The 22,046-nt window shown below is 51.2% G+C and overlaps 1 protein-coding gene across 1 annotated transcript; it reads left to right on the top strand.

Annotated features, from left to right (window-relative positions):
* Positions 1-6,819: 6,819 nt before the first annotated feature.
* Positions 6,820-20,759, top strand: Krt7 (keratin 7). The gene is made up of 9 exons (XM_052161183.1): positions 6,820-7,457; positions 8,654-8,865; positions 10,794-10,854; positions 11,985-12,080; positions 13,040-13,204; positions 14,039-14,164; positions 16,716-16,936; positions 20,034-20,068; positions 20,462-20,759. Exons 1-9 carry the CDS (start codon positions 7,044-7,046, stop codon positions 20,611-20,613), a joined length of 1,482 nt encoding a protein of 493 aa, XP_052017143.1. The 5' UTR covers positions 6,820-7,043; the 3' UTR covers positions 20,614-20,759.
* The last annotated feature ends 1,287 nt before the right edge of the window (positions 20,760-22,046 follow it).

Raw genomic sequence — 22,046 nt, 5'->3', positions numbered from 1 at the left:
GGGAGGGAGGAGGATGAGGAACGGAGGCCAGTTTGGGGAGCAGAAAGGTGGTAGAGTTTCTCCAAGAGGGACTTGCCTCAGCGAGATGAACACAATGATTCTCTGTGGAGAGGAGGCAGAGGGGTAGGACCTTAGACAGGAAGAGGGCCCTGAAGCTTTGTCAAAGCAATGGAAAGGCCTGGCAGAGGCTGCAGAATGAAGGGCTGGGAGCAGCACCCTCTAGATGCATGGAGAATGCAGCTAAGCTGGGTCCTGGTGTTGGTGGTGATGTGCTGTGTGTGTGTGTGTGTGTGTGTGTGTATGTGTGTTAGTATATGCGTATATGTGTGAGTGTGTGTATGTATGTGTGTGCATATGTGTGTGTTAGTATGTGTATATGTGAGTGTATGTCTGTATGTGAGTGTGTGTTTGTGTGTATGTGTGTGTATGTCTGTGTGTGAGTGTTTGTGTGTATGTGTGTATGTTTATGTGTGTATGTGTGTGTGTGTCTGTGTGTGCGTGTGTATATGTGTGTGAGTGTGTGTATGTGTGTATATGTCTGTATCTGTATGTGTGCGTCTTCTGTGTGTGTGTGTGTGTATGTGTGTATATGTCTGTATCTGTGTGTGTGTGTCTGTGTGTGGTTTCCTTCTCTCCACTCTTCTCCCTTCCTCTCTCCTCCTTTCCTTTCTTCTCTTTTTCTTAGTTCAGACTGGTCTATCCCTGCCCCCCAAATACTAGATTCCATGTGGATATTTCTATTTCTGCCTAAGATTCTTTTTCCTTCTTAGTTGCTAATCTACGCAGTTTAGGTTTTGTGGTGGTTTGAATACACTTGGCCCAAGGAGTGGCACTATTAGGAGGCGTGACCCAAGAATAAAGATGAAAGAGAAAGCTGCTGGAATTGAGCAGCTTCAGGAGCAAGGAGGGAAGATCATCTGTGAGGAGACCGAGGCTGCTGGAGCAGGTGGGAGCCGAGGACCTTCCTGCTAGGGTCCTTGTGCACGGGAAACAGTGGCCAGGGGGTTAGAAGGTGGTTGTGGGCGAGCAGGAAGTAGCTGCAGCTGGGGAGGGAGGCAAGGACAACCTCGGAGTATATTTACCCTGGTAGCCAGACTCAGAGAGACAAAACACTGCAGTTTCTCTTGTATTTGAAACTCAGATTTATGATTGTATGTGTGTACACGTGAGGGTGTAAGTGTGCATAAACCAGGGATCTAGAAAGGGAATCAGCAGGGTGTCTTCATTTGCTTTCTGCAGCTGTGATAAACACTGACCCAAAGCAACTTGAGAACAGGGTTTATTTCAGTTTCTAGGCCACACGACATCAGTGAGGGAAGCCAGGGTGGAAGATTGAAGCCAGGCCCCAGAGGCAGGAACCCTGGCACAGGGACTGAACCAGAGACCATGGAGGAATGCTGCTTACTAGCTTGCTTTCCCTGGCTTGTTGAGTTTTAATATGACCCAGGCCTATCTGTTCAGGGATGGCACTACCTACAGTGGGCTGTGTCTTCCCACATCATTTAGGAATCAAGACCCCATAGACCTGTGCACAGGTCAACTTGACAGAGGCAGTTCCTCAACCCAGAGTCCCTCTTCCCAGGTGTGTTTAGCTGACAAAAAATAGCTATGAGATAGGGCAATGGGAAACAAACTAAGACATGTGAGGGGAGGTCTGGGTGAAGAGAGGGAACCAGCTGAAGGGGTGTGTGTGTGACATGAGAGAGCAGTGGGGGAGGGGTGACATAAGAAAGGGTGTAGGGAGGGGTGACACGAAAGAGGGTGTGGGGGAGAGGTGACATAAGAGAGCAGCGGGGGAGGGCAGTGGGGAAGGGGTGGTGACATGAGAGATGGTGTGGGGGAGGGGTGACATAAAAGAACAGTGGGGAGGGGTAGTGACATGAGAGGGTGTGGGGGGAGTGACATGAGAAGAGAGTGCAATGACACACATGTGAAGAAATCCATCACTATGCAGGCAGAGCTAAGGAATCATTAAGATAAATAAGACCATGGCAGCTTTGCAGCAGATATGTAAAGATTAAAAACTCAGGGGAGCAGGAAAGGTGGCTCAGCAGTCAAGAGCTCTGGGTGCTCTTCCAGGGAACCTGGATTTGATTTCCAGCACCCACATGCCAGCCTACATCAGCTGCAACCCCAGCCTCAGGAGATTTGACCTCCTCTTCTGGCCTCCTGGGTACTTCATACATGTGACTACATGCACATATATACAGGTAAAACATCCATACATATAAAAACCAATTGATGAACTAAAAAGTTGAAAGCTTAGCATAGAAATGTTGTATTAATGTCATGAGACGGCCATCCACTGAATGTTGCTGTGGTGGTTTGAATGAGATGTTCCCCGTTTTACCCACTTGAATTCTCGGTCCACAGTTGGTAGCTGTTTGGGGAGACTTAGGAGGTGTGACCTTGCTGGAGGAAGTATGGCACAGGCTTTGGGGTTTCAAGACTGTTTTCTACTTGTAGTTCAGGATGTGAGACTTCAGCTGCTGCTGCACCTCCTGCTGCCTCTGCCCACCATGATGGACTCTAACCCTTTGAAACTGTTAGCTGCAAATAAACTCTTTCTTCTATAGGCTGCCTTTTAACACACAGAAAAAGTTGTAACTAAGTTGCCTTTTAACACAGCAGTGAAGTTGTATCTAATGTAGCAGCTAACTCAACTCATCGGTGCTCCCTGTTGACTGGCACTTAGGTTTCCAGTTGTTCCTGAGCATAAGACACTGCATAAGGGACCATTGTGTACATGTGCAGTTATTGTGAACACCAGGAAAACAAGAACCCTGAGCAGAACTTGATCAAGGGCTGACTGGATTTGTCTTGTTTTCCTTATTCATGTAAAGGTTGATGACCATATTTTAAAAAGATTTATTTTTTTCTTATGTGCATATGTGAGTGCCTGCATGTGTGTGTGTGTGTGTGTATGTGTGTGTGTGTGTGTGTGTGTGTGTGCACTTGTGCATGGCTGGTGCCCATGGAGGCCAGAGGAGGGTGTCAGATCTCCTGGAATTGGAGTTGCAGATGGTTATGATCCTCTGTGTGGATGCTGGGAAAGGAACTCCAGCCTTATGCAAGAGCTCTTGACCATCAGGCCATTTCTCCAGCCCCAACTGTTGTCTTTTTGGTTCTGAGATCTTCTGCCAACTTTCCCTGCAAGAGGAGGTGACAATCAGTAACCCCAGAAGCAGAGCACAAGGCTGGAGTGCTGCTAACATGGTTTCAGTCTTCACTGGTTTGACAGGAGCAAAAAGGTTTCATGTTCTGCTGTTGTTTTGTTTCATTGTTGTTTTTGTGTTTCTGAGACAGATTCTTGCTATGCTGCTCTGACTGGGCTGGTTGTCAGCTCACCAACCTTCATTGTCAGCTCCCACCTTGCTGGGGTCATGAGCATGTGCCGCCACGCCTGGCCTGGCTTGGTGCTTCTATTCTTCTTCCTACCCCAGTATGAGAGGTGCTGAGCAGTTCTTCATATTTCTAAGTAATTTTCTTTTTTATAATTGTATTTACTTTATTTATATATAATTTATGTATTTATTTAGTATATGTATGTATGTGTATGTATGTGTATATATGTGTATGTGAGCATGCATGTGCATGTGTGCATGTATATGTGTGCATGTATGTGTGTACATATGTAGATATGTGTATATGCATGTGTGTATGTATATGTATATATACATGTATATGTGTATATATTTGTGTGTACATATATGTATGTGTGTACATATGTGTGCATGTGTGTACATGTGCATGTGTGTGCATGTCTACTGTATATGTACATATGTATGTGTGTGTACGTGTGTGCGTGCATATGTGTGTGTGTGTGTGTGTGTGTAGATGCTGATGCTTTCACGCACTCATAGAGGCTGATGATATTGGATCCCTGGAACTAGAGTCACAGGAGGGTATGAGTCATTTGACCTGGGTCTGGGAACTGAAATTGAGTGCTCTTAACTACAGATTCCTCTCTCCCATCTCCCCACTGCCATCATCATCACCATTACTATTATTTTTTGCAAGTAATCTAGTGGTTCCAACTACTGGGGTTCAAATCTTAGCTTTTCTACATTTTAGCTGTGGGAGCTTGGGCAAGTGACAAATTCTTTGTGCTTCAATGTATTCTCTTCAGATGGGGACAATGTCACCTAGGTTTGGTGACACATGCCTATAATTCCAGCACTTAGGAAGCTGGGACAGGGCCATCAATAATCTGAGGCCAACTTTGGCTACATGGTAACAGCTTGTCACAAAAGGTGTGTGTGTATGGGAGGTAAAATTCACCTCTGTGTCACAGGCTATATCATACAGACAAAATGGTTCAGTAGGTTAAGCCGGCACACATGCAGAAGATACCATGTAAACAGTAGCCCACATTCTCCATGTCTGTCATGTTCTTCTGGTGGTGTACAGTCAGGAAAGTAGCCTGCTGTCTGTCAAATCCTTCTCAGCCTGTGTCTCCCAGTTCCTTCATAAATGTTATGATCTCATGCTCTGTGCTGAAGTTTTTGTGTGCTGCTATAAGAGATTGAGTATAGGACCACATACATGCTGGTCAAGTACTCTGCCATTGGCTACCTCCCCTGGTGGTTTGTGCAGAATGCTAAAAGGCTTTTAGTATGATCAGAAGCCTGCTGGTCAAGCACTCTGCCTTGGACTGCCTCCCCCTGCCCCCTTGCCCCTCTGCCTCCTGCCCCCCTGCCCCCCTGCCCCCTGCCCCCCTGTGGCTCATGCAGACTGTTGAATGGCTTTTAGTATGATCAGAAGCAGTCACACTTCAAGATAATGAAAAAAAAAAAGCTTCCCCCCCCCAAGAATTAGAATGTGTTTACATTGCTGGGCTATGAATACTAGTTGTGAATGTTCCCCTGCTCTGTGGGAGGAGCCACAGTGTTCACTGGGCCAGGATGGCAGGGGCCAGGCATCCAGGTCGGGATTGGTGGATACAGGTAGGGCTAAGAATCTGGGCTCACTGCTGTTGGTGGTTCCAGAGGATGTTTAACATAGCAGCCAAGAGAGTCAGAGGACAAGCCAAGTTTACACTTGGTGTGGCTTAGTGTGAATGAGTGTGAATGTGTGCACGTGTGTGAGTGTGTATGTGAGTGTGTAAGTGTGTGTGCTATGTGTGGTGTGTGTATGGTATGTATGCATGTGTGTGAATGTGTGTAAGTGAGTGTCTATGGTATATGTGAGTGTGCGGTATGTGTGCATTATGTGAGTATATATGTGTGAGTGTGTGTGGTATGTGCATGTATGTGTGTGAGTGTGTATGTATGTGTGTGTGAGTGTGTGGTGTGTGTATGTGAATGTGTGTAGCAGAATGTTGTCACTGAATTAGGCAGAAGACAATGGAGGAGTTTGTGGGGCTAAGGCAGAATATAAGAGGTGGTCTCTGTGAGGCCTGTATGTAGGGGAAGGGGAAAAGAGAGAGAGAGAGAGAAAGAGAGAGAGAGAGAGAGAGAGAGAGAGAGAGAGAGAGAGAGAGAGAGAGAGAGAGAAACTCCTTTGGGGCAGGAGGTGACAGGGGCTGGCAGCCCTCTGTGAAACACTTCAAAGGATATGTGTGTGTGTGTGTGTGTGTGTGTGTGTGTTGCCTCCGCCTGGCACTGAGTAGCCTCTCAGGTTGGTCTGGGAATGTGGGGGCAGGAGGAATCTAGCTAGCACTGGAGTTTTAAAGAATGTTCCAGGGAGGGGTAAGAGGCCCAGGGCAGCTGTGGGGTAGGCTCAGGAATGAGGAAGTATCTCTCAAGGCTGTGTGTGTGGCTTATCGGGGGCTGAGGTGCCCAGGCGCTTTTGTCTGTGTGCTTCCTAGCTACCCTTAGACCCTCATCCCGAGGAGCTGAGGAGGGGGACCAGTGACTTGTCCAGGTCAGCGCACTAGCTCTGCCCGGCTGGGACTCTTCTCAGCCCAGCTGGAGAAAGAGAGGGAGCTCTCGGGGTGGACACAACCTCCAAACTTGGGGATGGGTGGCTGTAGCAGGGGGTGGAGTCATGCGCAGAAGGGGCAAAGGACTGAGGAAGCACCTTGAGGGGTAGGGAATCTCCTGCCAGCTTAGGGGCTTCTACCTGAAAAAGCAAAGCAGGAAGAACATTTCCTCCCCACCCTCCTCCCCCTAGGATGTTTCTAAAGGACCAGTGGGGTCACCTTATGGAGCCAGAGGAGAGCTAAAGGCTGGCCAAGAGAGTCTGGGAAAACTGGAAGTCCGGGAGCACTCCAAGGAGCACTTAGCACACTGCCACGGGTTACCCGAGGCCAGATTTAGTTGATTCCCTTCTCAGGCACAGCCTATTGGATATGTAAGCTGGAAAATGAGGCAGAGAGGGGAGGAGCATCTGGATGTGAATGGGAGACCGGCTGGACACACACATGTGCATGCAACTGTGTTCAGTTGTGAATCCAGATCCCCGTGCACAGACTGGACTCATATATACTTATACTGGTGTGTCTGGGGGTGTGAGGGCGCAGAAGGGTACGCAAAGGCATCCCAGGAACCCAAACAGTAGTTTGAGGAGGGGGTGAGACAAGCCCTCTGAACTTGGACGGTGGGGAGGGTGCAGTTACTGAATACAGTTCATCCCAGTGAGGCTCATCACGGGTGCAGGTTACTCAAGGACTGAGCTGAGCTCACCAGGAGCAGCTGGGCCTGGAGGGAGATTCCTAGGATGCCTAGGGCTTCCCCAGCCAGCGGGCGAGGGGGTTCAACTTTCTCAACAGGAGCTGTAGTTAGTCTGGCTCTTCCTCTTGTAGCACCTGACTTTCCTGCTGGTCTCAGGAATCTCCCAGGGCAGGCCTGCTCCAGGGAGCCTTCCCCTGCCAATTGTAAGGGGGTCTCTTTGAGGTCCAGAGATGCCTGGGCTGTGGGTATCTTGGGCAACCTGCCTGAGGTGTGGGTGATGGCGTCTCGGCCTCCTGCAGACACTTCCTGAGTGGACCGGGAGCCTGGGCGGCGGCTGGGGGCGGCGCGAGGGCAGAAGGCAGGCGGACAGGAAGGCCCTGGCGGCAGAGAAAGGTGGCCAGCGGCCAGCCCCGCCCTGTCCCTACCTGCATGCACTCAGCCTCCGCCCCGCATGGAGGGATAAAAGGTCGCAGACTGCCTGAGGTCAGGGAGTTCGCACTGCTCCTCACCTTGTGCGTCCAGCCGCGTCCAGCCGCTATGTCCATCCACTTCAGCTCTCGCTCCACCGCCTACCCCGGCCGCGGAGCTCAGGTGCGCCTGAGCTCGGGCCACGCTGGCTTCAGCAGCAGGAGCCTCTATGGCCTGGGAGCATCCAGGCCTCGTGTGGCCGTGCGCTCTGCTTATGGGGGTCCGGTGGGCGCCGGCATCCGCGAAATCACCATCAATCAGAGCTTGCTGGCTCCGCTGAGCGTGGCCATCGACCCCACCATCCAGCAGCTGCGCCAAGAGGAGCGTGAGCAGATCAAGGCCCTCAACAACAAATTTGCCTCCTTCATCGACAAGGTGAGGCCGATGTGACCCAGCGAGTCATACCCTAGCGGTTCTTTCCGGCCACGCCCTGCCTGGGAGGCCGGTGTGGGTCTCTTTCCTCTTGGTTCTTCCATGGGCTTTTTGTAATACCGCTCCTTACACCCTCCCTTTAGTCTCCAAGGTCCTCTCCAACAACTGGCTTTGGGCCCCTCCCTTTCCTCAAGGACTCAAGGATTGTCCCCCAAGTTCTCTCCAGCTTCCTTAGTTGACCGAGATCTCTGGGGCTTTGGAGCCACTTTGTTGCAGGGGTGAGACTGGGAGCCCGGGAGGCCAAGGCCAGCAGTTAGTGCTTCGCTGTCTGGGTCCCTTTCCCTGGGAAGAGGTTGTGGGGAGTCAGGAATCGGGTGGGATGACTCTTCCTTTCCCTCCGGGAGAATGACGAGAATACAGGCCTGGCGGAGGGAGGCTTCTGCCCTACTTACCTGACTGTTCCTCTACCTTCCTTTGTCGGTAGGAGGTGAGGTTACCTCTGCCTTTGCAGATGGCTCTGTGGGAGATAGGGACTTGGTTGAGGGGACCCTGGACAGGAGCCCCTTGGAAGGGATACTCCCTGGCTGTCCATTCCTGCCATTCATGGGCTTCTAGGGATGAGAGGTGGATTTGGGTCTCATAGAGGGTGCTCAGGGGAGCTGAGGCCTGCAGTCTTGCCTGGCTGTCTGGCCAGGGCCAATCCCCTGCTTCAGTATCTCCCTTTCAGTCTTCCTGCCTGTGCTATTCTGCCCCAGGAATCACTGAAGAAGCCCCCAGGCTGCTCCCTGCCTTGATGCTGAGCTGCTGCTTTCAAGACGGCTTCTCTTGCCTCCCACCTTCAGACTGAGGAAAGAGGAAGGAGAGAAGATACTGAGGAAGAAAGAAAAATTCCAGAATAGAAGGGGTCCAGTCAGTCCCCTAATACCCCTCACCCCAGTCTCAGAGAAGAAAGGGGCTATTTAAAGGGCAGAGGTAGAGAATATCATTGAAGCAGAATTGGCTAGAAATCCTATATACCACCAGACCAAGCGCACCCACCCCATGGCCTACACTTGAAATAGGGTCCTAGAGATGAGTGCTGAGAGCTGGGGACCAGCTGGTGGGCACATGGGCTCTGCTGCACAGTGGTCCCAGACTTTTCAACATCCGCAGAGGTATAGTCTGGCCCCTCAAGTTCCTCCTCTTCCACACCCCTCCAGGTGCGCTTCCTGGAACAGCAGAACAAGATGCTGGAGACCAAGTGGACGCTGCTGCAGGAGCAGAAGTCAGCCAAGAGCAGCCAGCTTCCCCGAATCTTCGAGGCCCAGATCGCTGGGCTGCGGCAGCAGCTCGAGGCACTGCAGCTGGATGGGGGCCGCCTGGAGGTGGAACTGCGGAGCATGCAGGATGTGGTAGAAGATTTCAAGAATAAGTAATGTCCCTGGTGCCTCATGGAGGGTCCCAGCCCGGGGACAATGCACCTCTCTCACACATTCGCTCTGCAAGTGTCCCTGGTTCAGGGGTCAGAGTGCACGGCTGCTCAGCACTGGACCGGCCTGAGCTACGGCCTTTGCTGGGACAGTCCCTGCCTCATCTCTCCTTCTTGCCCCCAGGGGTTGTTGCTGGGACATTCTGGTCATTTCCCCTCACAGTTTAGTCAGAAATAACCCTGTCTACCTTGACAGTGCTGGTTCCTTTTTCGGTGTGTGACTAAGTCCCTAGGCACCACGAGTAGAAGGTGCCCCATGATAGGAATGCTTTAGAACTTTTAGCCCTCACAGATTATTCTAGAACAGCCTTTTCCCACTCATGCAGGTGAGGAACTGAAAACCAGACAGCCTATGGGACTTAGTCAAAACCACATAGCAGGTCACAGGAAACTTGGTCTCGAAGTTGGGTCCTTAATTCCAAGGAGAGGCCAAAGAGCTGATGGGAGAAGGAAAGAAACAGATGGGGTTAATGGTTTTGCATGACCCAGCAGGGCTCAGGGCAGACCAGGGAAAGAGCCACCAGAGACAGGAAGCCTAGGGTTTGTGGGCACCTTTGAATGTCCCCGTAACTCTTTCTTCTCACTGAACAGAGAGCAAAGCCTAAGACTTGAGCGGGGCCCCGCCCTGGCCCCCCTGCTCCTGGGCACCGGGGACAGCTAGTGTGTGTGGTTGTGTGACTAAGAGGGACCAGGCATACCAGCTCTGACTGGAGGAGAACAAACAGGACCTCTGGGGAGTGTCTCCCACCAGCTGCTTCCTTTGGGCAAAAGTCAACAGACAATCTCATAGCAGGTGGAACCAGACAGGTGCAGGGCAAGAGGATTCTGGGTAGCCAGTCAGCCAGCCCCTGCTGTCAGGCAGTCAGCCCACACCCAGCTCCCCTCCCCTCAGCTTCTGTGAGCTCCAGGTAGAGGATGAATGAGGAACAGGCAGCAGGCACAGAGAAGGGAATGGCTGGCCCAGGAGCGCAAGCCTGTCATTTGGACCCCATGTGCCCAGCACCAAGGTGGAGTCTCAGAGAGCCGCATTGCAGATGTAGCTTCTGCGGGACTGACGTACCACTCGGGATGTGTGAATGTCCCAAGCCTGGCTCCTGCCTGGCATCCTGCTTTCTACCAAAGCTGTTCAGGCCACCTCCAGCCGGTCTCAGCAGGCAATTCATTCCCAGGTGCCCCTGAGCTCTCAAGTCCTCATCGCCACCTTCTCACCTGTTCTTAAAAGTTCTTTTGATTCTCCACATACACACTGGAACAGGCAAATGCATACACTTCCCCTTTTGCTCTGCTTGCAGAGATCCTCCCAAAGCCAGGCATCAGATCCTTCAGAGGAGGAGGGGGTTGGGGGAAAGATGCAGGCTATATCCTCCAGATGGCCTGGCTCTTCAGGACTTCGAGTGTTTTGTCCTGATTCACCAAGCTTTTCACACCTCAGGGGTCTGGCACGTGCAGTTGTGTCAGCTGCAGGGAGTTAAGCCAGGGATTGTCCCTTTACGGTGCAGTGACCTGAGCAGGTGACCTGCCTCTGTGTTTTCAGCTCTGTGTGTTCGGTACTGTATGGTGGGGCTGCTGGGAGTGGGGTGTGAGTTATCCCACAGGAAGTGCACAGCAGCGCAGGCTCCATGTACAGCCTCTAAGCATGGCTATGCATGCTCTCCCCAGCAGTACCTGCAGCCTTTGGCTTTTAATTCACATGCATTTCCTGGGCCTCTTCCCTCCATGCTGAGGCTCAGAACCTTGGGATTATATGCATGGAGGTGAGGGAAATTACGTTTTGTAGCCCCGACCCCTGCTCTCTGAGGTGTGTCACTGAGGCGAGCGTTGTGTGTGAGTGTTTGGAGGCTAAGCTGTGTGCTATCCCCTCCCCGCTGCAGGTATGAAGAGGAGATCAACCGGCGCACGGCTGCTGAGAATGAGTTTGTGTTGCTGAAGAAGGTGAGGGCCAGAGGGGTTGGAGGGCCATCAAGGAGGGCCTTGAAGATTCACGAGCCTTCCAAGAAAGTGTAGGTTGGAGAGTGCGAAGACTAGTCTTCGTTACAGCTTGACTGAATTTAGAATCACCCAGGAGCTGGATGTGGTAATACATGCCTTTAATTCCAGTGCTTGACAGGCATAGGCAGAGGACTTCTGCAAGCTTGGGGCCAGCACAGACTACATAGTGCATGCCAGGCCAGCCAGGGCTACACAGGAAGACTTGCTTTTCAGTTATATCACTATCGATCACTTGTAAGATTGGTGAGGTATCTCCAGAGAGGGTTGACTGAGGGAGGACCATCTGCTTTGAATATGGACAACACCATCTATGGATGGGCTAGGGCTCTGGGCAGAAAGGAGGGGGAGAGAGAGAGGGAGAGAAAGAAAGAGAGAGAGAGAGAGAGAGAGAGAGAGAGAGAGAGAGAGAGAGAGAGAGAGAGAGAGTCATGATGAGTGAATTGCTGTGCTCTTTTGGGCTTTCTCTGCTGGGACTTCTGGAAGCTGGAGCTTACACCAGCCATCCCAGCCTTCCCAGCCTTCCCAGCCTTCCCAGCCTTCCCAGCCTTCCCAGCCTTCCTTGCTTCTGTCAGGCATTGTGGTCACAGTGATGTAAATGCACCAACAGAGCTCCACCTGGGTTTTTACCTGTGGCTCACCTGCCTTGGAGTCATCCAGGGATTCAGGAGAGCAGGCCATCTGGAGTTGCTCGTCTTAGGAGGGCAAAGGGGGTCTGAGTAGTTGACGCTGCACTCACACGGCCTGAGAAGTTGAGGCTTTCAGTGTGGATGTGACTTGTTCTAGGTCACACAACCAGCTGTGGCTGAGTGAGGATTGTGTCCATGTCACGAAGCCTTTGGGAGCTGGGCACATGTTTGGTTTGAGGCTCAGGTTCTTTGGGCTGCAGGTATTGTTGATCCTGCATGGAAATTGGCGCCCATCCAGCAAGCAACCTGGAGAGCCAGGGGGGAAATATCTGGGGAAGCAGGGGCATTTTGTCCTGAAAACTTGGGCAGCATTGGCTAACTTGCCGTCATCTCCACTAACTGTTTTCTGTCTTGAGGACTTGTCACTCTGTCTGTCTCTCTACCCAGGATGTGGACGCTGCCTACACAAACAAGGTGGAGTTGGAGGCCAAGGCAGATAGTCTGCAGGACGAGATCAACTTCCTCAAGACCCTTCATGAGACGGTGAGTTTCAGGGTGGGTGTCATGTCTCCTAGCCTGAGGAAGGGGATAACAGTGGATACCATCTCACATCTAGTCTTGGGATGGAGGTAGGACAGCATCATCTGACAGGATACCAAATGCTTCTTTGGTCTCTTGGGTGTTGCCTTTACGAGATCACCCAGCCTCCATTAGGTCTAGAGCTGGTGCCTGCATGCATGTTACTGTCAGGAGTGGGGGCCTTTAGGTTGTTTATGCAATCAAGCTCAGGGCCAGTCTCCCCCTCTTTGGCTTGTTTTATGTCTATGCAGCTGGCTATATGTATATAAATATAAAACTACATTCTATATGATGTAATCTCTTCTTATCGTGAAAGTAGTTCATACAGAAAAGCAAGTCATAAAATTGAAAACAGATTAATTAATAAACCACATCTGTATTTACCTTCTTTTGGATTGTTGTGTGCCTGTATGTGCACACACACTCGGACATGTGTTCACACATGTGCTGAGATAGAATCTGACAGAACCAGACTGACCTTGAACTCAGTATATAGTCTACACTGGCCTCAAACTTAGAATACTCTAGCCTGAGCCTCCTCAGGGCTAGGAATAAAAATGTGAGCAACTGGTTAAAATATGTACTTTAAGAAAATCAGCCCCAGATTCTTTCAGATGACGGCATTCTGTGCTGTCACATGGTGGAGTAAGAGTGGTTTCAGTGTCCCCACTAGCTCCTGTCATGTTAGACTTATATCCTGAGGGGACCACGTTTTCTCTTTATCTCTTTTAATCTTACCAGACTCTGATAATGAGATGCTAGCAGCCAGGGTGGGCAGAGCTATTTGGCATGTGCTGGGTCCATGCCCCTTTACTGCCTGGCCATTCTGCCCACTCCAGGTTGGGTAGGTTCTAGTGTGGTCTAGGAACAGGGATAGATCATGTCCCAGGCATGCAGCCCAATGTCCTGTCTGGTCCCTGCAGGAGCTTGCAGAGCTGCAATCACAGATCTCAGACACATCTGTGGTGCTGTCCATGGACAACAGCCGCTCCCTGGACTTGGATGGCATCATTGCTGACGTCAAAGCCCAGTATGAGGAGATGGCCAACCGCAGCCGGGCAGAGGCTGAAGCCTGGTACCAGACCAAGGTGTGTGGCTATCTGAGGTATCTTTCCTCCTTCTGCTAGGCTCTGGGTGCCTGCTACCTTTCTCCTCACCTTGTCTCCAGCCTTCAGGACCTGGCAGACATCAGTAGCTAGGGCCATGGTAGACTCTGGAGTTCTGAATGAGAAAGGTGACAAGATAATCCCTTGCCTTAGGTGAGAACCCAGGCTGACGGGGCACAGGAAGAGGAACGAGGCACACACTGATTGTTGGCATTTGATTTCATAGTGACAACCAGGCAGGGTACACTAGGTGGAGTGTTAAATGGCCTGCCACCTCCACACATGTAACCCACAGAACAGCCCTTTTAACTGTGCAATGCTATAGCCATCATTCTAAACACTGAAGCAGGCACAGAGAGGCTGAGCGAGCTTCCAGCTCTACACAGCTAGTTTGTGAAAGAGCAAGAGGCTGGATCCTGAAGTCCAGTGTTCCAGGCCCCGGAGACCTAATTGTTACTATAGAGTAAGAGCAGCCGAGAGCAATCTGCTAAAGAAATGGGTGAGACGCTGGAGGAAGTCAGAAGTCAAGTTTGAAGGGAGCATAGGGCACGGATCCCGTAGCATGCACGGGTGAAAACACGGACTTGGACTCATGTTCTCAGGTTCTGGCTAGGAGGGGTCAGAATGTCCTGTAGTGTGATCTTTGGGGGTGGGGGAGTGTTGGGTGGATGTGGGGATTGGGTGGTAGGGGTGCCTGGGAGGCAACACCCTTCCCTGGGAATGCAGGCTGGGAGGGGCTTTCTGTGCATGGGGGAGAGGGCCCAGTGGCTGGCAGGGGTGGTCCACCCTGCCGTCACCGTGTTCTCGGCCTTTCAGTTTGAGACACTCCAGGCCCAGGCTGGGAAGCACAGCGATGAACTCCGCAACACCAGGAATGAGATTGCGGAGATGAACCGCTCCATCCAGAGGCTGCAGGCAGAGGTCGACACCTTGAAGAACCAGGTGGGAACCCACTCTCCTGCTGCCTGGTCCCATCCCGCTGCGAGTGGGAGGCAGCTGGTCAGGTCCGGGTCAGAGTGAGACTGGGAGGCCTGGGCCCAGGCGGGTGTGGCTCACATCTCAGGTCCTCGGTGAGAACTACGGGTGGAGTGATTTTGGCCAGACCCTGGCTTAGGGCTGAATCTGGTAAGAGTCGTGGTTGGGCATGGAGCCTGTGGAGGGACCTCGGGCTGCCTGCCAAAGATGAAGCACTATGGCACTGAGCACTCTGCCTGTAGCTCTGGAGCTCACAGCACACCTATCAGAAGTCCATGCATGTCCCACCTCCGTCTTCACTCTGGAAGACACCCCTCCTCCTTTGCTCAAGCCATGCTAGCCTGCTTCCTGAATCTTGCTTTCACTAAACAGTTGTGCTCCAAGGCCTTCCAATCCATCTGGAATGTGATTCTCCAAGCTCCGCCTATGTCCACCATTTTCTCATCCGTGGGATTTAGGACCAGAGTCCCCTTGTGGAAGTTGGCTTCTTTAAACACCCAGTATCACACCAACAGCCCACCGGAAGTTCCTTAAAGCACCTTGCACTGCCTGGAGGGTTTGAGGTTATTATTCAGGTATTGGCAGCGTTCACGTGGCTGGAATTGCATACTCCTTATGAGCAGAAGCCATCTGTCTGTCTGGCTCACTGGTCCTGTCTTCTGGAACCTGCCACACCGTAGGGATGAAAGTCTCAGGGCAGAGGCTGAGAGCACAGGAAGTCGGCTGGGGGTCGGAATTGGGGGGTGTTGATGAGGGGAGGCTCCCCTTCACCCTAGCAGAGATGCTCAGGACAGCTCAGCCTGAGCAGGCGATGCCTGCAGCAGCTTCAGCAAACTTTATCCACCCAGAAGTCCCCGAGCCCTCTAGGCTGGTTTATACACAAGGCTGGCAGCTGCCTTCTGGCTTGGCTGTAGCTCAGTGAGTAGCCCTGCAGTGAAACAGTCCAGGCTCTTGGCCGGGACAAAGGGCTCAGAGGAACAATGGCACTTTCTCAAGCCTTGTCATCTCCCCCACATCCATACACGTTCACGTGTTCTTACTCAGACAGTTATCTGAGTAAGGGGCCCAGGGGACATTAGTGTGAGAAGAACCCACTGAGTGGTGCCCATGAAGTAGAGAGGCAGAGACTACAGCTGAGAGAAGACCCTAGAGTGGAGAGGTGACCTTGAGAGGGTGACACTGCTCTTGTTAGTGGCTGCGTTAGCCAGCTATCTACCCCTGTGGAAAAAATGTCGGAGAACCAACTTAGAGGAGAAAGAGTTATTGGTTCATGGTTTTAGTGCTCGATCACTGAGCATAATCACTTTGAGTGGGTGGATATGCAGAACATCATGGTGTGTGTGTGTGTGTGTGTGTGTGTGTGTGTGTACACGGAGAGAATCAGGGTTCCTCATATCCCTTCATGGACACATCCCCAGTGACTTCAGTTCCACCTACCAGGCTGTCCACTAAAAGTCCCACCTCCCCCCAGTCAACACCATCATCTGGGACCAGACCTTCAACACACAGGCTTTTGTGGCACAATCAAGACCCAAACCAAGGAAGCCCCAAAGCAGGGGTAGCCGCAATGCTCACGGCAGACCCCAGCCCATGGAAGCTGTATCACCATGCCCCAACCCACACGATACAGTCTCTGATCCAAACCTTCTATCTGGACCATTCACACATGCTTCCTGTTTTATCTTATTTTTAAATATCTTTTTAATTAAAATGTAATTACACCACTTCCTCCTTCTAACTTCTCCCATATTCCTGCCCATTTCCTTTTAAATTGCTGGTTCCCATTTTAAAGATGGCATCTGGTTCTTGTTCTCTACTGGCATCTGTGACCCAACCAGGATCCCATGGCCTCAGAGCTCTGGTGAGGGGTGGAAAGGTGCTAAGGTTTGTAAACTATAGAAATACTGATTGAGAATGTGGCGTGCTCTAGGTCTCATGCTAAGGCTTTGCACATCTCGTTTTTAAAAGACATCTAAATTTAAAGATTAGGCTCATATTTATTTGCTTTATTTCATGTGTATGAGGGTCATGCTTACATGTACATATGTTTATCTTTATCACATGCATCCTGGGACTGACTGGTTTTTTGGACAGTTGTGAATGTCCACGTGGCTGCTGGGAATTGAACCTGGGTCCTCTGCAAGAGCAACAAGTACTTTTTAACCACTGAGCTGTCTCTCTAGCCTGACTTTGTGGGTCTTAGCTTATCTTACCCTCACAGTATCCCTATAAAATAGATGCTGTGACCATTACTATTTTAGAAAGAGGAGACTTCAGCTTGAAGGGGTTAATTCACCCAAGGCTACACCACTAGAAAGTGGCAAAGCCAGCACCAGACCCTAAGCACTGGACCTCATATCCTTGTGTCTCACCTTCAGCAGTCCCTGGTATTTGAGGGCGTAGGCAGGGCCAGGAAAGCCATCCTCAGTGAGATGGGAAGGTGCCTGCTGCAGAATGGGTTCGTAGGAAGGCAGCAGTCAGTTGGCTTCTCACCTCATGGCTTCACTACTGCCCACAGCGTGCCAAGTTAGAGTCCAGCATCGCGGAGGCTGAGGAACAAGGGGAGCTGGCACTCAAGGATGCTCGTGCCAAGCTGAGTGAGCTGGAGGCTGCCCTGCAGAAGGCCAAGCAGGACATGGCCCGGCAGCTCCGAGAGTACCAGGAGCTGATGAACGTCAAGCTGGCCTTGGACATTGAGATCGCCACCTACCGCAAGCTGCTGGAGGGCGAGGAGAGCCGGTGAGAGACGCAGGCTAGGCAGGAGGACCTGGGGGCCAGTGAGGTCTGTCCTTGTTATTAATATATCTACAGGCATCTCCTAGGTGCCCCTCCTCTGCAGGGCCTGGGGTGAGAGGGACAGGGTGTACAAAACTTACGATTGCTTCTTAGCCCTGTAGAAAATGTCCTCTTAGAACAGTTGTATTCAACCTTCCTTACGCTGTGTCCTTTTAATACATGTTGTGGTTTTAGTACATGTTCCTCATGTTGTGGTGACCCCAGCCATAAAATTACTTCCATTGCTAGTTTATAACTGTGATTTTGCTACTGTTATGAATCCTAATATAAATATGTGATATGCAGGATAGCTCATATGTAACCCCTGGGAATGGGTCCTTTGGCTCCCAAAAGTTCATGACCCACAGATTAAGAACCACTGTTCTAGAAGGAAAGGCCATGTGTTAAGTCCCTTCCTAAATGGGGCCATTAGCAGGGCTTTTAAAAACTAGTTTATTTCTTGGTATGCGTATGTGTGACTGTGTGTTTGGTGTGTGCGTCTGGGGTATGCACACACATGTGCATAGGTTCCTACATCTAAGCTGACACTCGGAGGCCAGCGGAGGATGTCAGTGTCCTGCTCTGTGTTGGCCTTATTTTGAGGGAAAGCCTCTTACTGAACCTGGAGCTCGGCTGCTGGCTAGCAAGCCCCCATGGTCCTCCTGTCTCCCAACTGCTCTCTCACAGCACTGTGGTTACAGGGATGTGCAAGGCCACACCTGGTTTTTTATTTCTGAGGATTCAGATTCAGGTCCTCATGCTTGTTCGACAAGTGCTCTTACTCACTGGGCCGTCTCCTCAGACCCTAGCAGGACTCTCAGCATGTGTTCAGGAAGGCAGGTCAGGAGCATTGCCTCCAGGGTCTACAGAGGGACAAGCTTTGGCTCAACTGAGGGCAGGGTAGTATACAGTTGAGGCCTGCTGATTCCTGGCCCTGGACACCCACAGGGCTAGGCTGCTTCTCATGGCTGACTGGGCTAACCACGTGGCACTCAGTGTGCTGGGAAGATTTCCTCTGTCCCCAGAGCTGTTTGCACAGTCACCTGCAGTGAGAGCAGGGGCTGGGCTGGCTTCTGGCAGGACAGAGCACTTCAGTCTGAGGCTGGTTCTGTTCTCACTCCTGCAGGGGCTGATTGCTTCTGCTGACATCCAAGGCTGTGCCCTGGGGATGGTTAGAATTTGGAGAGGCATAGGCATGGGAGTAGACTTGTTAATTTTCACTTGTTAGAACCCAGCATAGAGTCAGATAATATGTAAGCCATGTTTCTGCCCTCAGGGAAGAAGTGCATACACTGTAGAGATAAAACACCTGTAAAGGGAGAGTGTTTATAGACCAGGAACCTGCACCTCATTATTATTATTATTATTATTATTATTATTATTATTATAAACATTTATTTGCTTGCACTTAAAAAATCCTAATTAAAAAATACCATTTTGTGTGTGTGTGTGTGTGCCATAGTGTGTCACAACTTTTGGGAGTAGATTCTCTCCCTCCACCATGTGATTGATCTTAGGTTGCCAGGCTTGGTAAGCAAGCTCCCTTTCCTGTGGAGCCATCTCCTTGGCCCCAGGAGTTTGCATTTTTTTAAATGCTAAGTTTAATGGGGGAACTTTTTCTTTCCTGAGCATTATTCTTGAGCTGTGTGTGTGTGTAAGTGAGGATGAAAGGAATGGATAGGAAGGTAGGGGTGTGTTGGGACAAGAGTGGGGTGTGTTGGGGCAGAAAGCCTAGGTGGTAGGGGGATGGGAAACATGGTTGCGGGTACAGGTCAGATGTTGAAGAGGGTCTGTGTGCCCTATTCAGGATAATTTATTACGCTATTTATAAATACTTTTATTTACCTCCCTGGCTTCTTTGTAGGCAGAGGAAGTAAACGTCAGAGGCCCCTGGAAGGCAGGCTGACAGGCAGTTGCTTCTGAGGCACCTCTCTCTAAACCTTCTTTCTACCCATATGGGGCCCCCGATTCTTGATTTTTCCTGTTTTAAATCCCTCAACTCCTCAGTGATCCCTGGGCACGTCAGAGACTGTGTGGCTCTGAAGTGTTCATGATTATTACCAGTTTGTATTCTTTGAGATACAATGTTGCAAATATAGTCACAAAATCAACACATGCACAGAATTAGAAATGAAAAATCAGATCAGCCACTCTTAACTTGGACATTAGGCCTCTCCCCACCGAGCCCTTTAGACAGCACACTGGATATTCTGGCATGGAATCGCTGCTTGATGGTGTTATGACCTTGACTACTCCAACTTCTAACAATTTCCACTTTTTATTTGATCCGGCATCCTGGAAGCATCCAGAAAACCTGTCTCTTCTTCCTTCCTCAGTCCGAGCTGCTGACACCAGTCAGTCCTACTGCCCCTCCCCATCAACATAAGGTGTCTCTTCCCTGAACCAAGCAAATGGAACCCCAAGGCCAAGAGCTTGGTGACAATGGGACTCTGAGTCACAAAACAAACACACCCAGCTGTCTCAGACAGATTTTTAATTTCCACTGCAAGACCTGTTTTAAGCCCACAGGCTTCTGAAAGCCACCCCACCTGCCCCCACCCTCGCAGTCTTGGCTGGGACTGAAGTTAATCAGTCAACAATTCATTAATTATTTCAGCACCTATTAAGTAATTGTTAATTCCAGGCCTCATGCTAGGGGCTGGACACAGGAGTCTGCAGGCAACAGCCTATTTTGAGAGCTTCTGGTGAGGAAGGGCAGAGCCGTTCACAAACAATAAACACAGCAACTGTTTCCCAAGCCCTAGGTGCTTGAGGCTTGTAGGGAAATTGAGTGCAGAGCATCAGTCTTCACAAATAGACCTGCCACCTTGATTCTGGAGGTAGGGCCAAGTTAGCCGTGGGACACGAGGGACTTTGGTACATGTTATGTACTTGGCTGGGAGAGAGGTCTCTCAGGAATTTTCAAACAAGGCTAAGGGCAAGCTGGGAACACAGAAGGAAGGGATGGGCATTCTGCTTGCGGGCTTTTAGCTGGTGGCCAGCGGTGCCAGCTCAGCACTATGGTAAGAGCCACTCTCAGGGTCTTCCCTCTGCTCCACAGGTTGTCTGGAGACGGAATGGGACCTGTGAACATCTGTAAGTGTTTGGCCATACCTTGAGCTGTGTGAACTTAGCTGGGTCTCTAGCAGGGTAGTCTGGCCCAAAGGCCTGGCTCGTGTGTCTGGGAGCCCCCTCCCCAACTCCATATACAGTTCTGGCAGATTCCATGGAACTCACATCCACCCAGCTCAGTGGCCCAGAGCAAGATGGCAGGGGTGGGGTACTGGGAAGACAGGTTGGAGAAGGCTTTGAGCCCCTGTGGAGGGGCCCTGTCACTATCAGAAGTTCTTTTGGGGGCTGCTGGGTGCTGGCTATTAGAGAGGGGAGGCAGATGGAGGAGGGGGCGGCTGTGGTGGGAAGGTGGATAGGGGAGAGGGTGGGTTTCCTGGGCAGGGGGTGTGTGTACTAACAGATCCTCTCCTCTTCCAGCTGTCGTGAATTCCACTGGGGGCAGTGGCAGCAGGCTTATCTTCGGGGGAACCATGGGAAGCAACGCCCTGAGCTTTAGTGGGGGACCTGGAGCCCTCAGGGCCTATTCCATCAAGACCACATCTACTACCCGCAGGGGCACCCACAACTGAGCAATACAGTCAAGCTGTGGGCTTGGAGAGACCCCATACCCTTTTGTTCACATACAGAAAGATCCCCTCCCCCACCCCACATCCCTGTCCCAAGCTGGGAAGATGGTCTGAAGCCGCTGTTGCTTTAATAAAGGGCCTCTCTGAGAGAGCTGCACTGGCCAGTCAGGAGTGGTGCTCACAAGGAACAGAGGGTGTAGTGTGCTCAGAACTGGGGTTCAGACTGACATAAGTATGGCTTTAAAGTGCTGAACCCCCATCCAGTGTGCCTGCCACCTTGGCCCCTGTCCAGGCTGGGGCTGGTTCCAGTGCCTCTCCTGAGATCATTTAATATGGCCATTGGGTACAGGAGGTGTGGTAACAGGTGGATGTTGAAGATCTTTTCCCTCTCAGGGAGGGTCTACTTGCACCCCCACACCGTCTGTTGCCAGCCCGTGGTCTTGAAGTGAGATCACACTCATTCAGCTCTCCCAGGCCCTGGACTTTGGTGGCCCAGCAAACTCCCCAAGACACCCACAGCCAACCTGTACTGAGGTCTGGGACTTTGCGTTCTAATACTTACAAGAGGTCCTCTGCATCTGAGATTCTCTGGGGATGATGGTCGTGGAGGGAAATCTGGTTATAAGAGAGGTCCCAGAGCCTAGGTTGTGGGGGGAGTATTTGTACCTGGATCTGTGGATGGTGCAATGGCTATATCTAGATTCCCTAGGAGGGGAGGAGAGAACCTCTGTGCCAGGGTTTTCAAATGTCTGATCTCTGATGTAGAGGTTCATGTGTTTGTGTAGTGAGGGTTTTATGCTCAGCAGAGTGCATATGAGGGGCTCTGGGAGCTGATTAGATGTTTCTGGGTATGAGGCCTGCAGGGTAGGAGCGGAAGGTGGTTTTAATAAAAATCCTCTGTGAGTGAACTTCATTGGCTAAGCAGGCATGGGTGGGCACAGGGAACAGAGGATGGGGACATCACCAAGGACGTGTTGACATCTGAGGAGTCCCATGGGAAGGAGTATTGAACTTCGGTGTGCTGTGGGGCAGGGCATGTAGGAAGTGGATCACTGGTGTCTTAGCAGTTCCTAGTGGTAAGGTCCTAACTCACCAAGGGTGTGGGAGTCTCAGGTCCGTCCCCTGGGGTGGTGGGGTACAGTCCATCCCTCAAGCCTATATGTTTCTGTGAGTTTGGGGGCTCCCAGCTCATCACCCATACCTTGAGGATTATGCTGTGCAGAGTGGGTAGGTACCCAGAGATAACCCTCCTCTCTCCCTAGCTCTCTGCCCTAAAACAGGAAACCTGGGCAGCAAGGCCAAGAGGGGTGGGGGAGAGCATGGTTAAGGGAGCAGGAGCTTTGTCAGGAGGGAAAAGCTCAAGCACAGGAAGTGAAGGGAACTCAGGAAGTAGCAGTTGGCTCCTGGGAAGCTGGGATGCTGTCCATCATTACAGC

The sequence above is a fragment of the Apodemus sylvaticus genome, chromosome 17 (genome assembly GCF_947179515.1).
Source record: "Apodemus sylvaticus chromosome 17, mApoSyl1.1, whole genome shotgun sequence".
Lineage (NCBI taxonomy): Eukaryota > Metazoa > Chordata > Mammalia > Rodentia > Muridae > Apodemus > Apodemus sylvaticus.
Note: the sequence above shows the minus strand (reverse complement) of the source record. Positions and strands in the feature narration are given on the sequence as shown.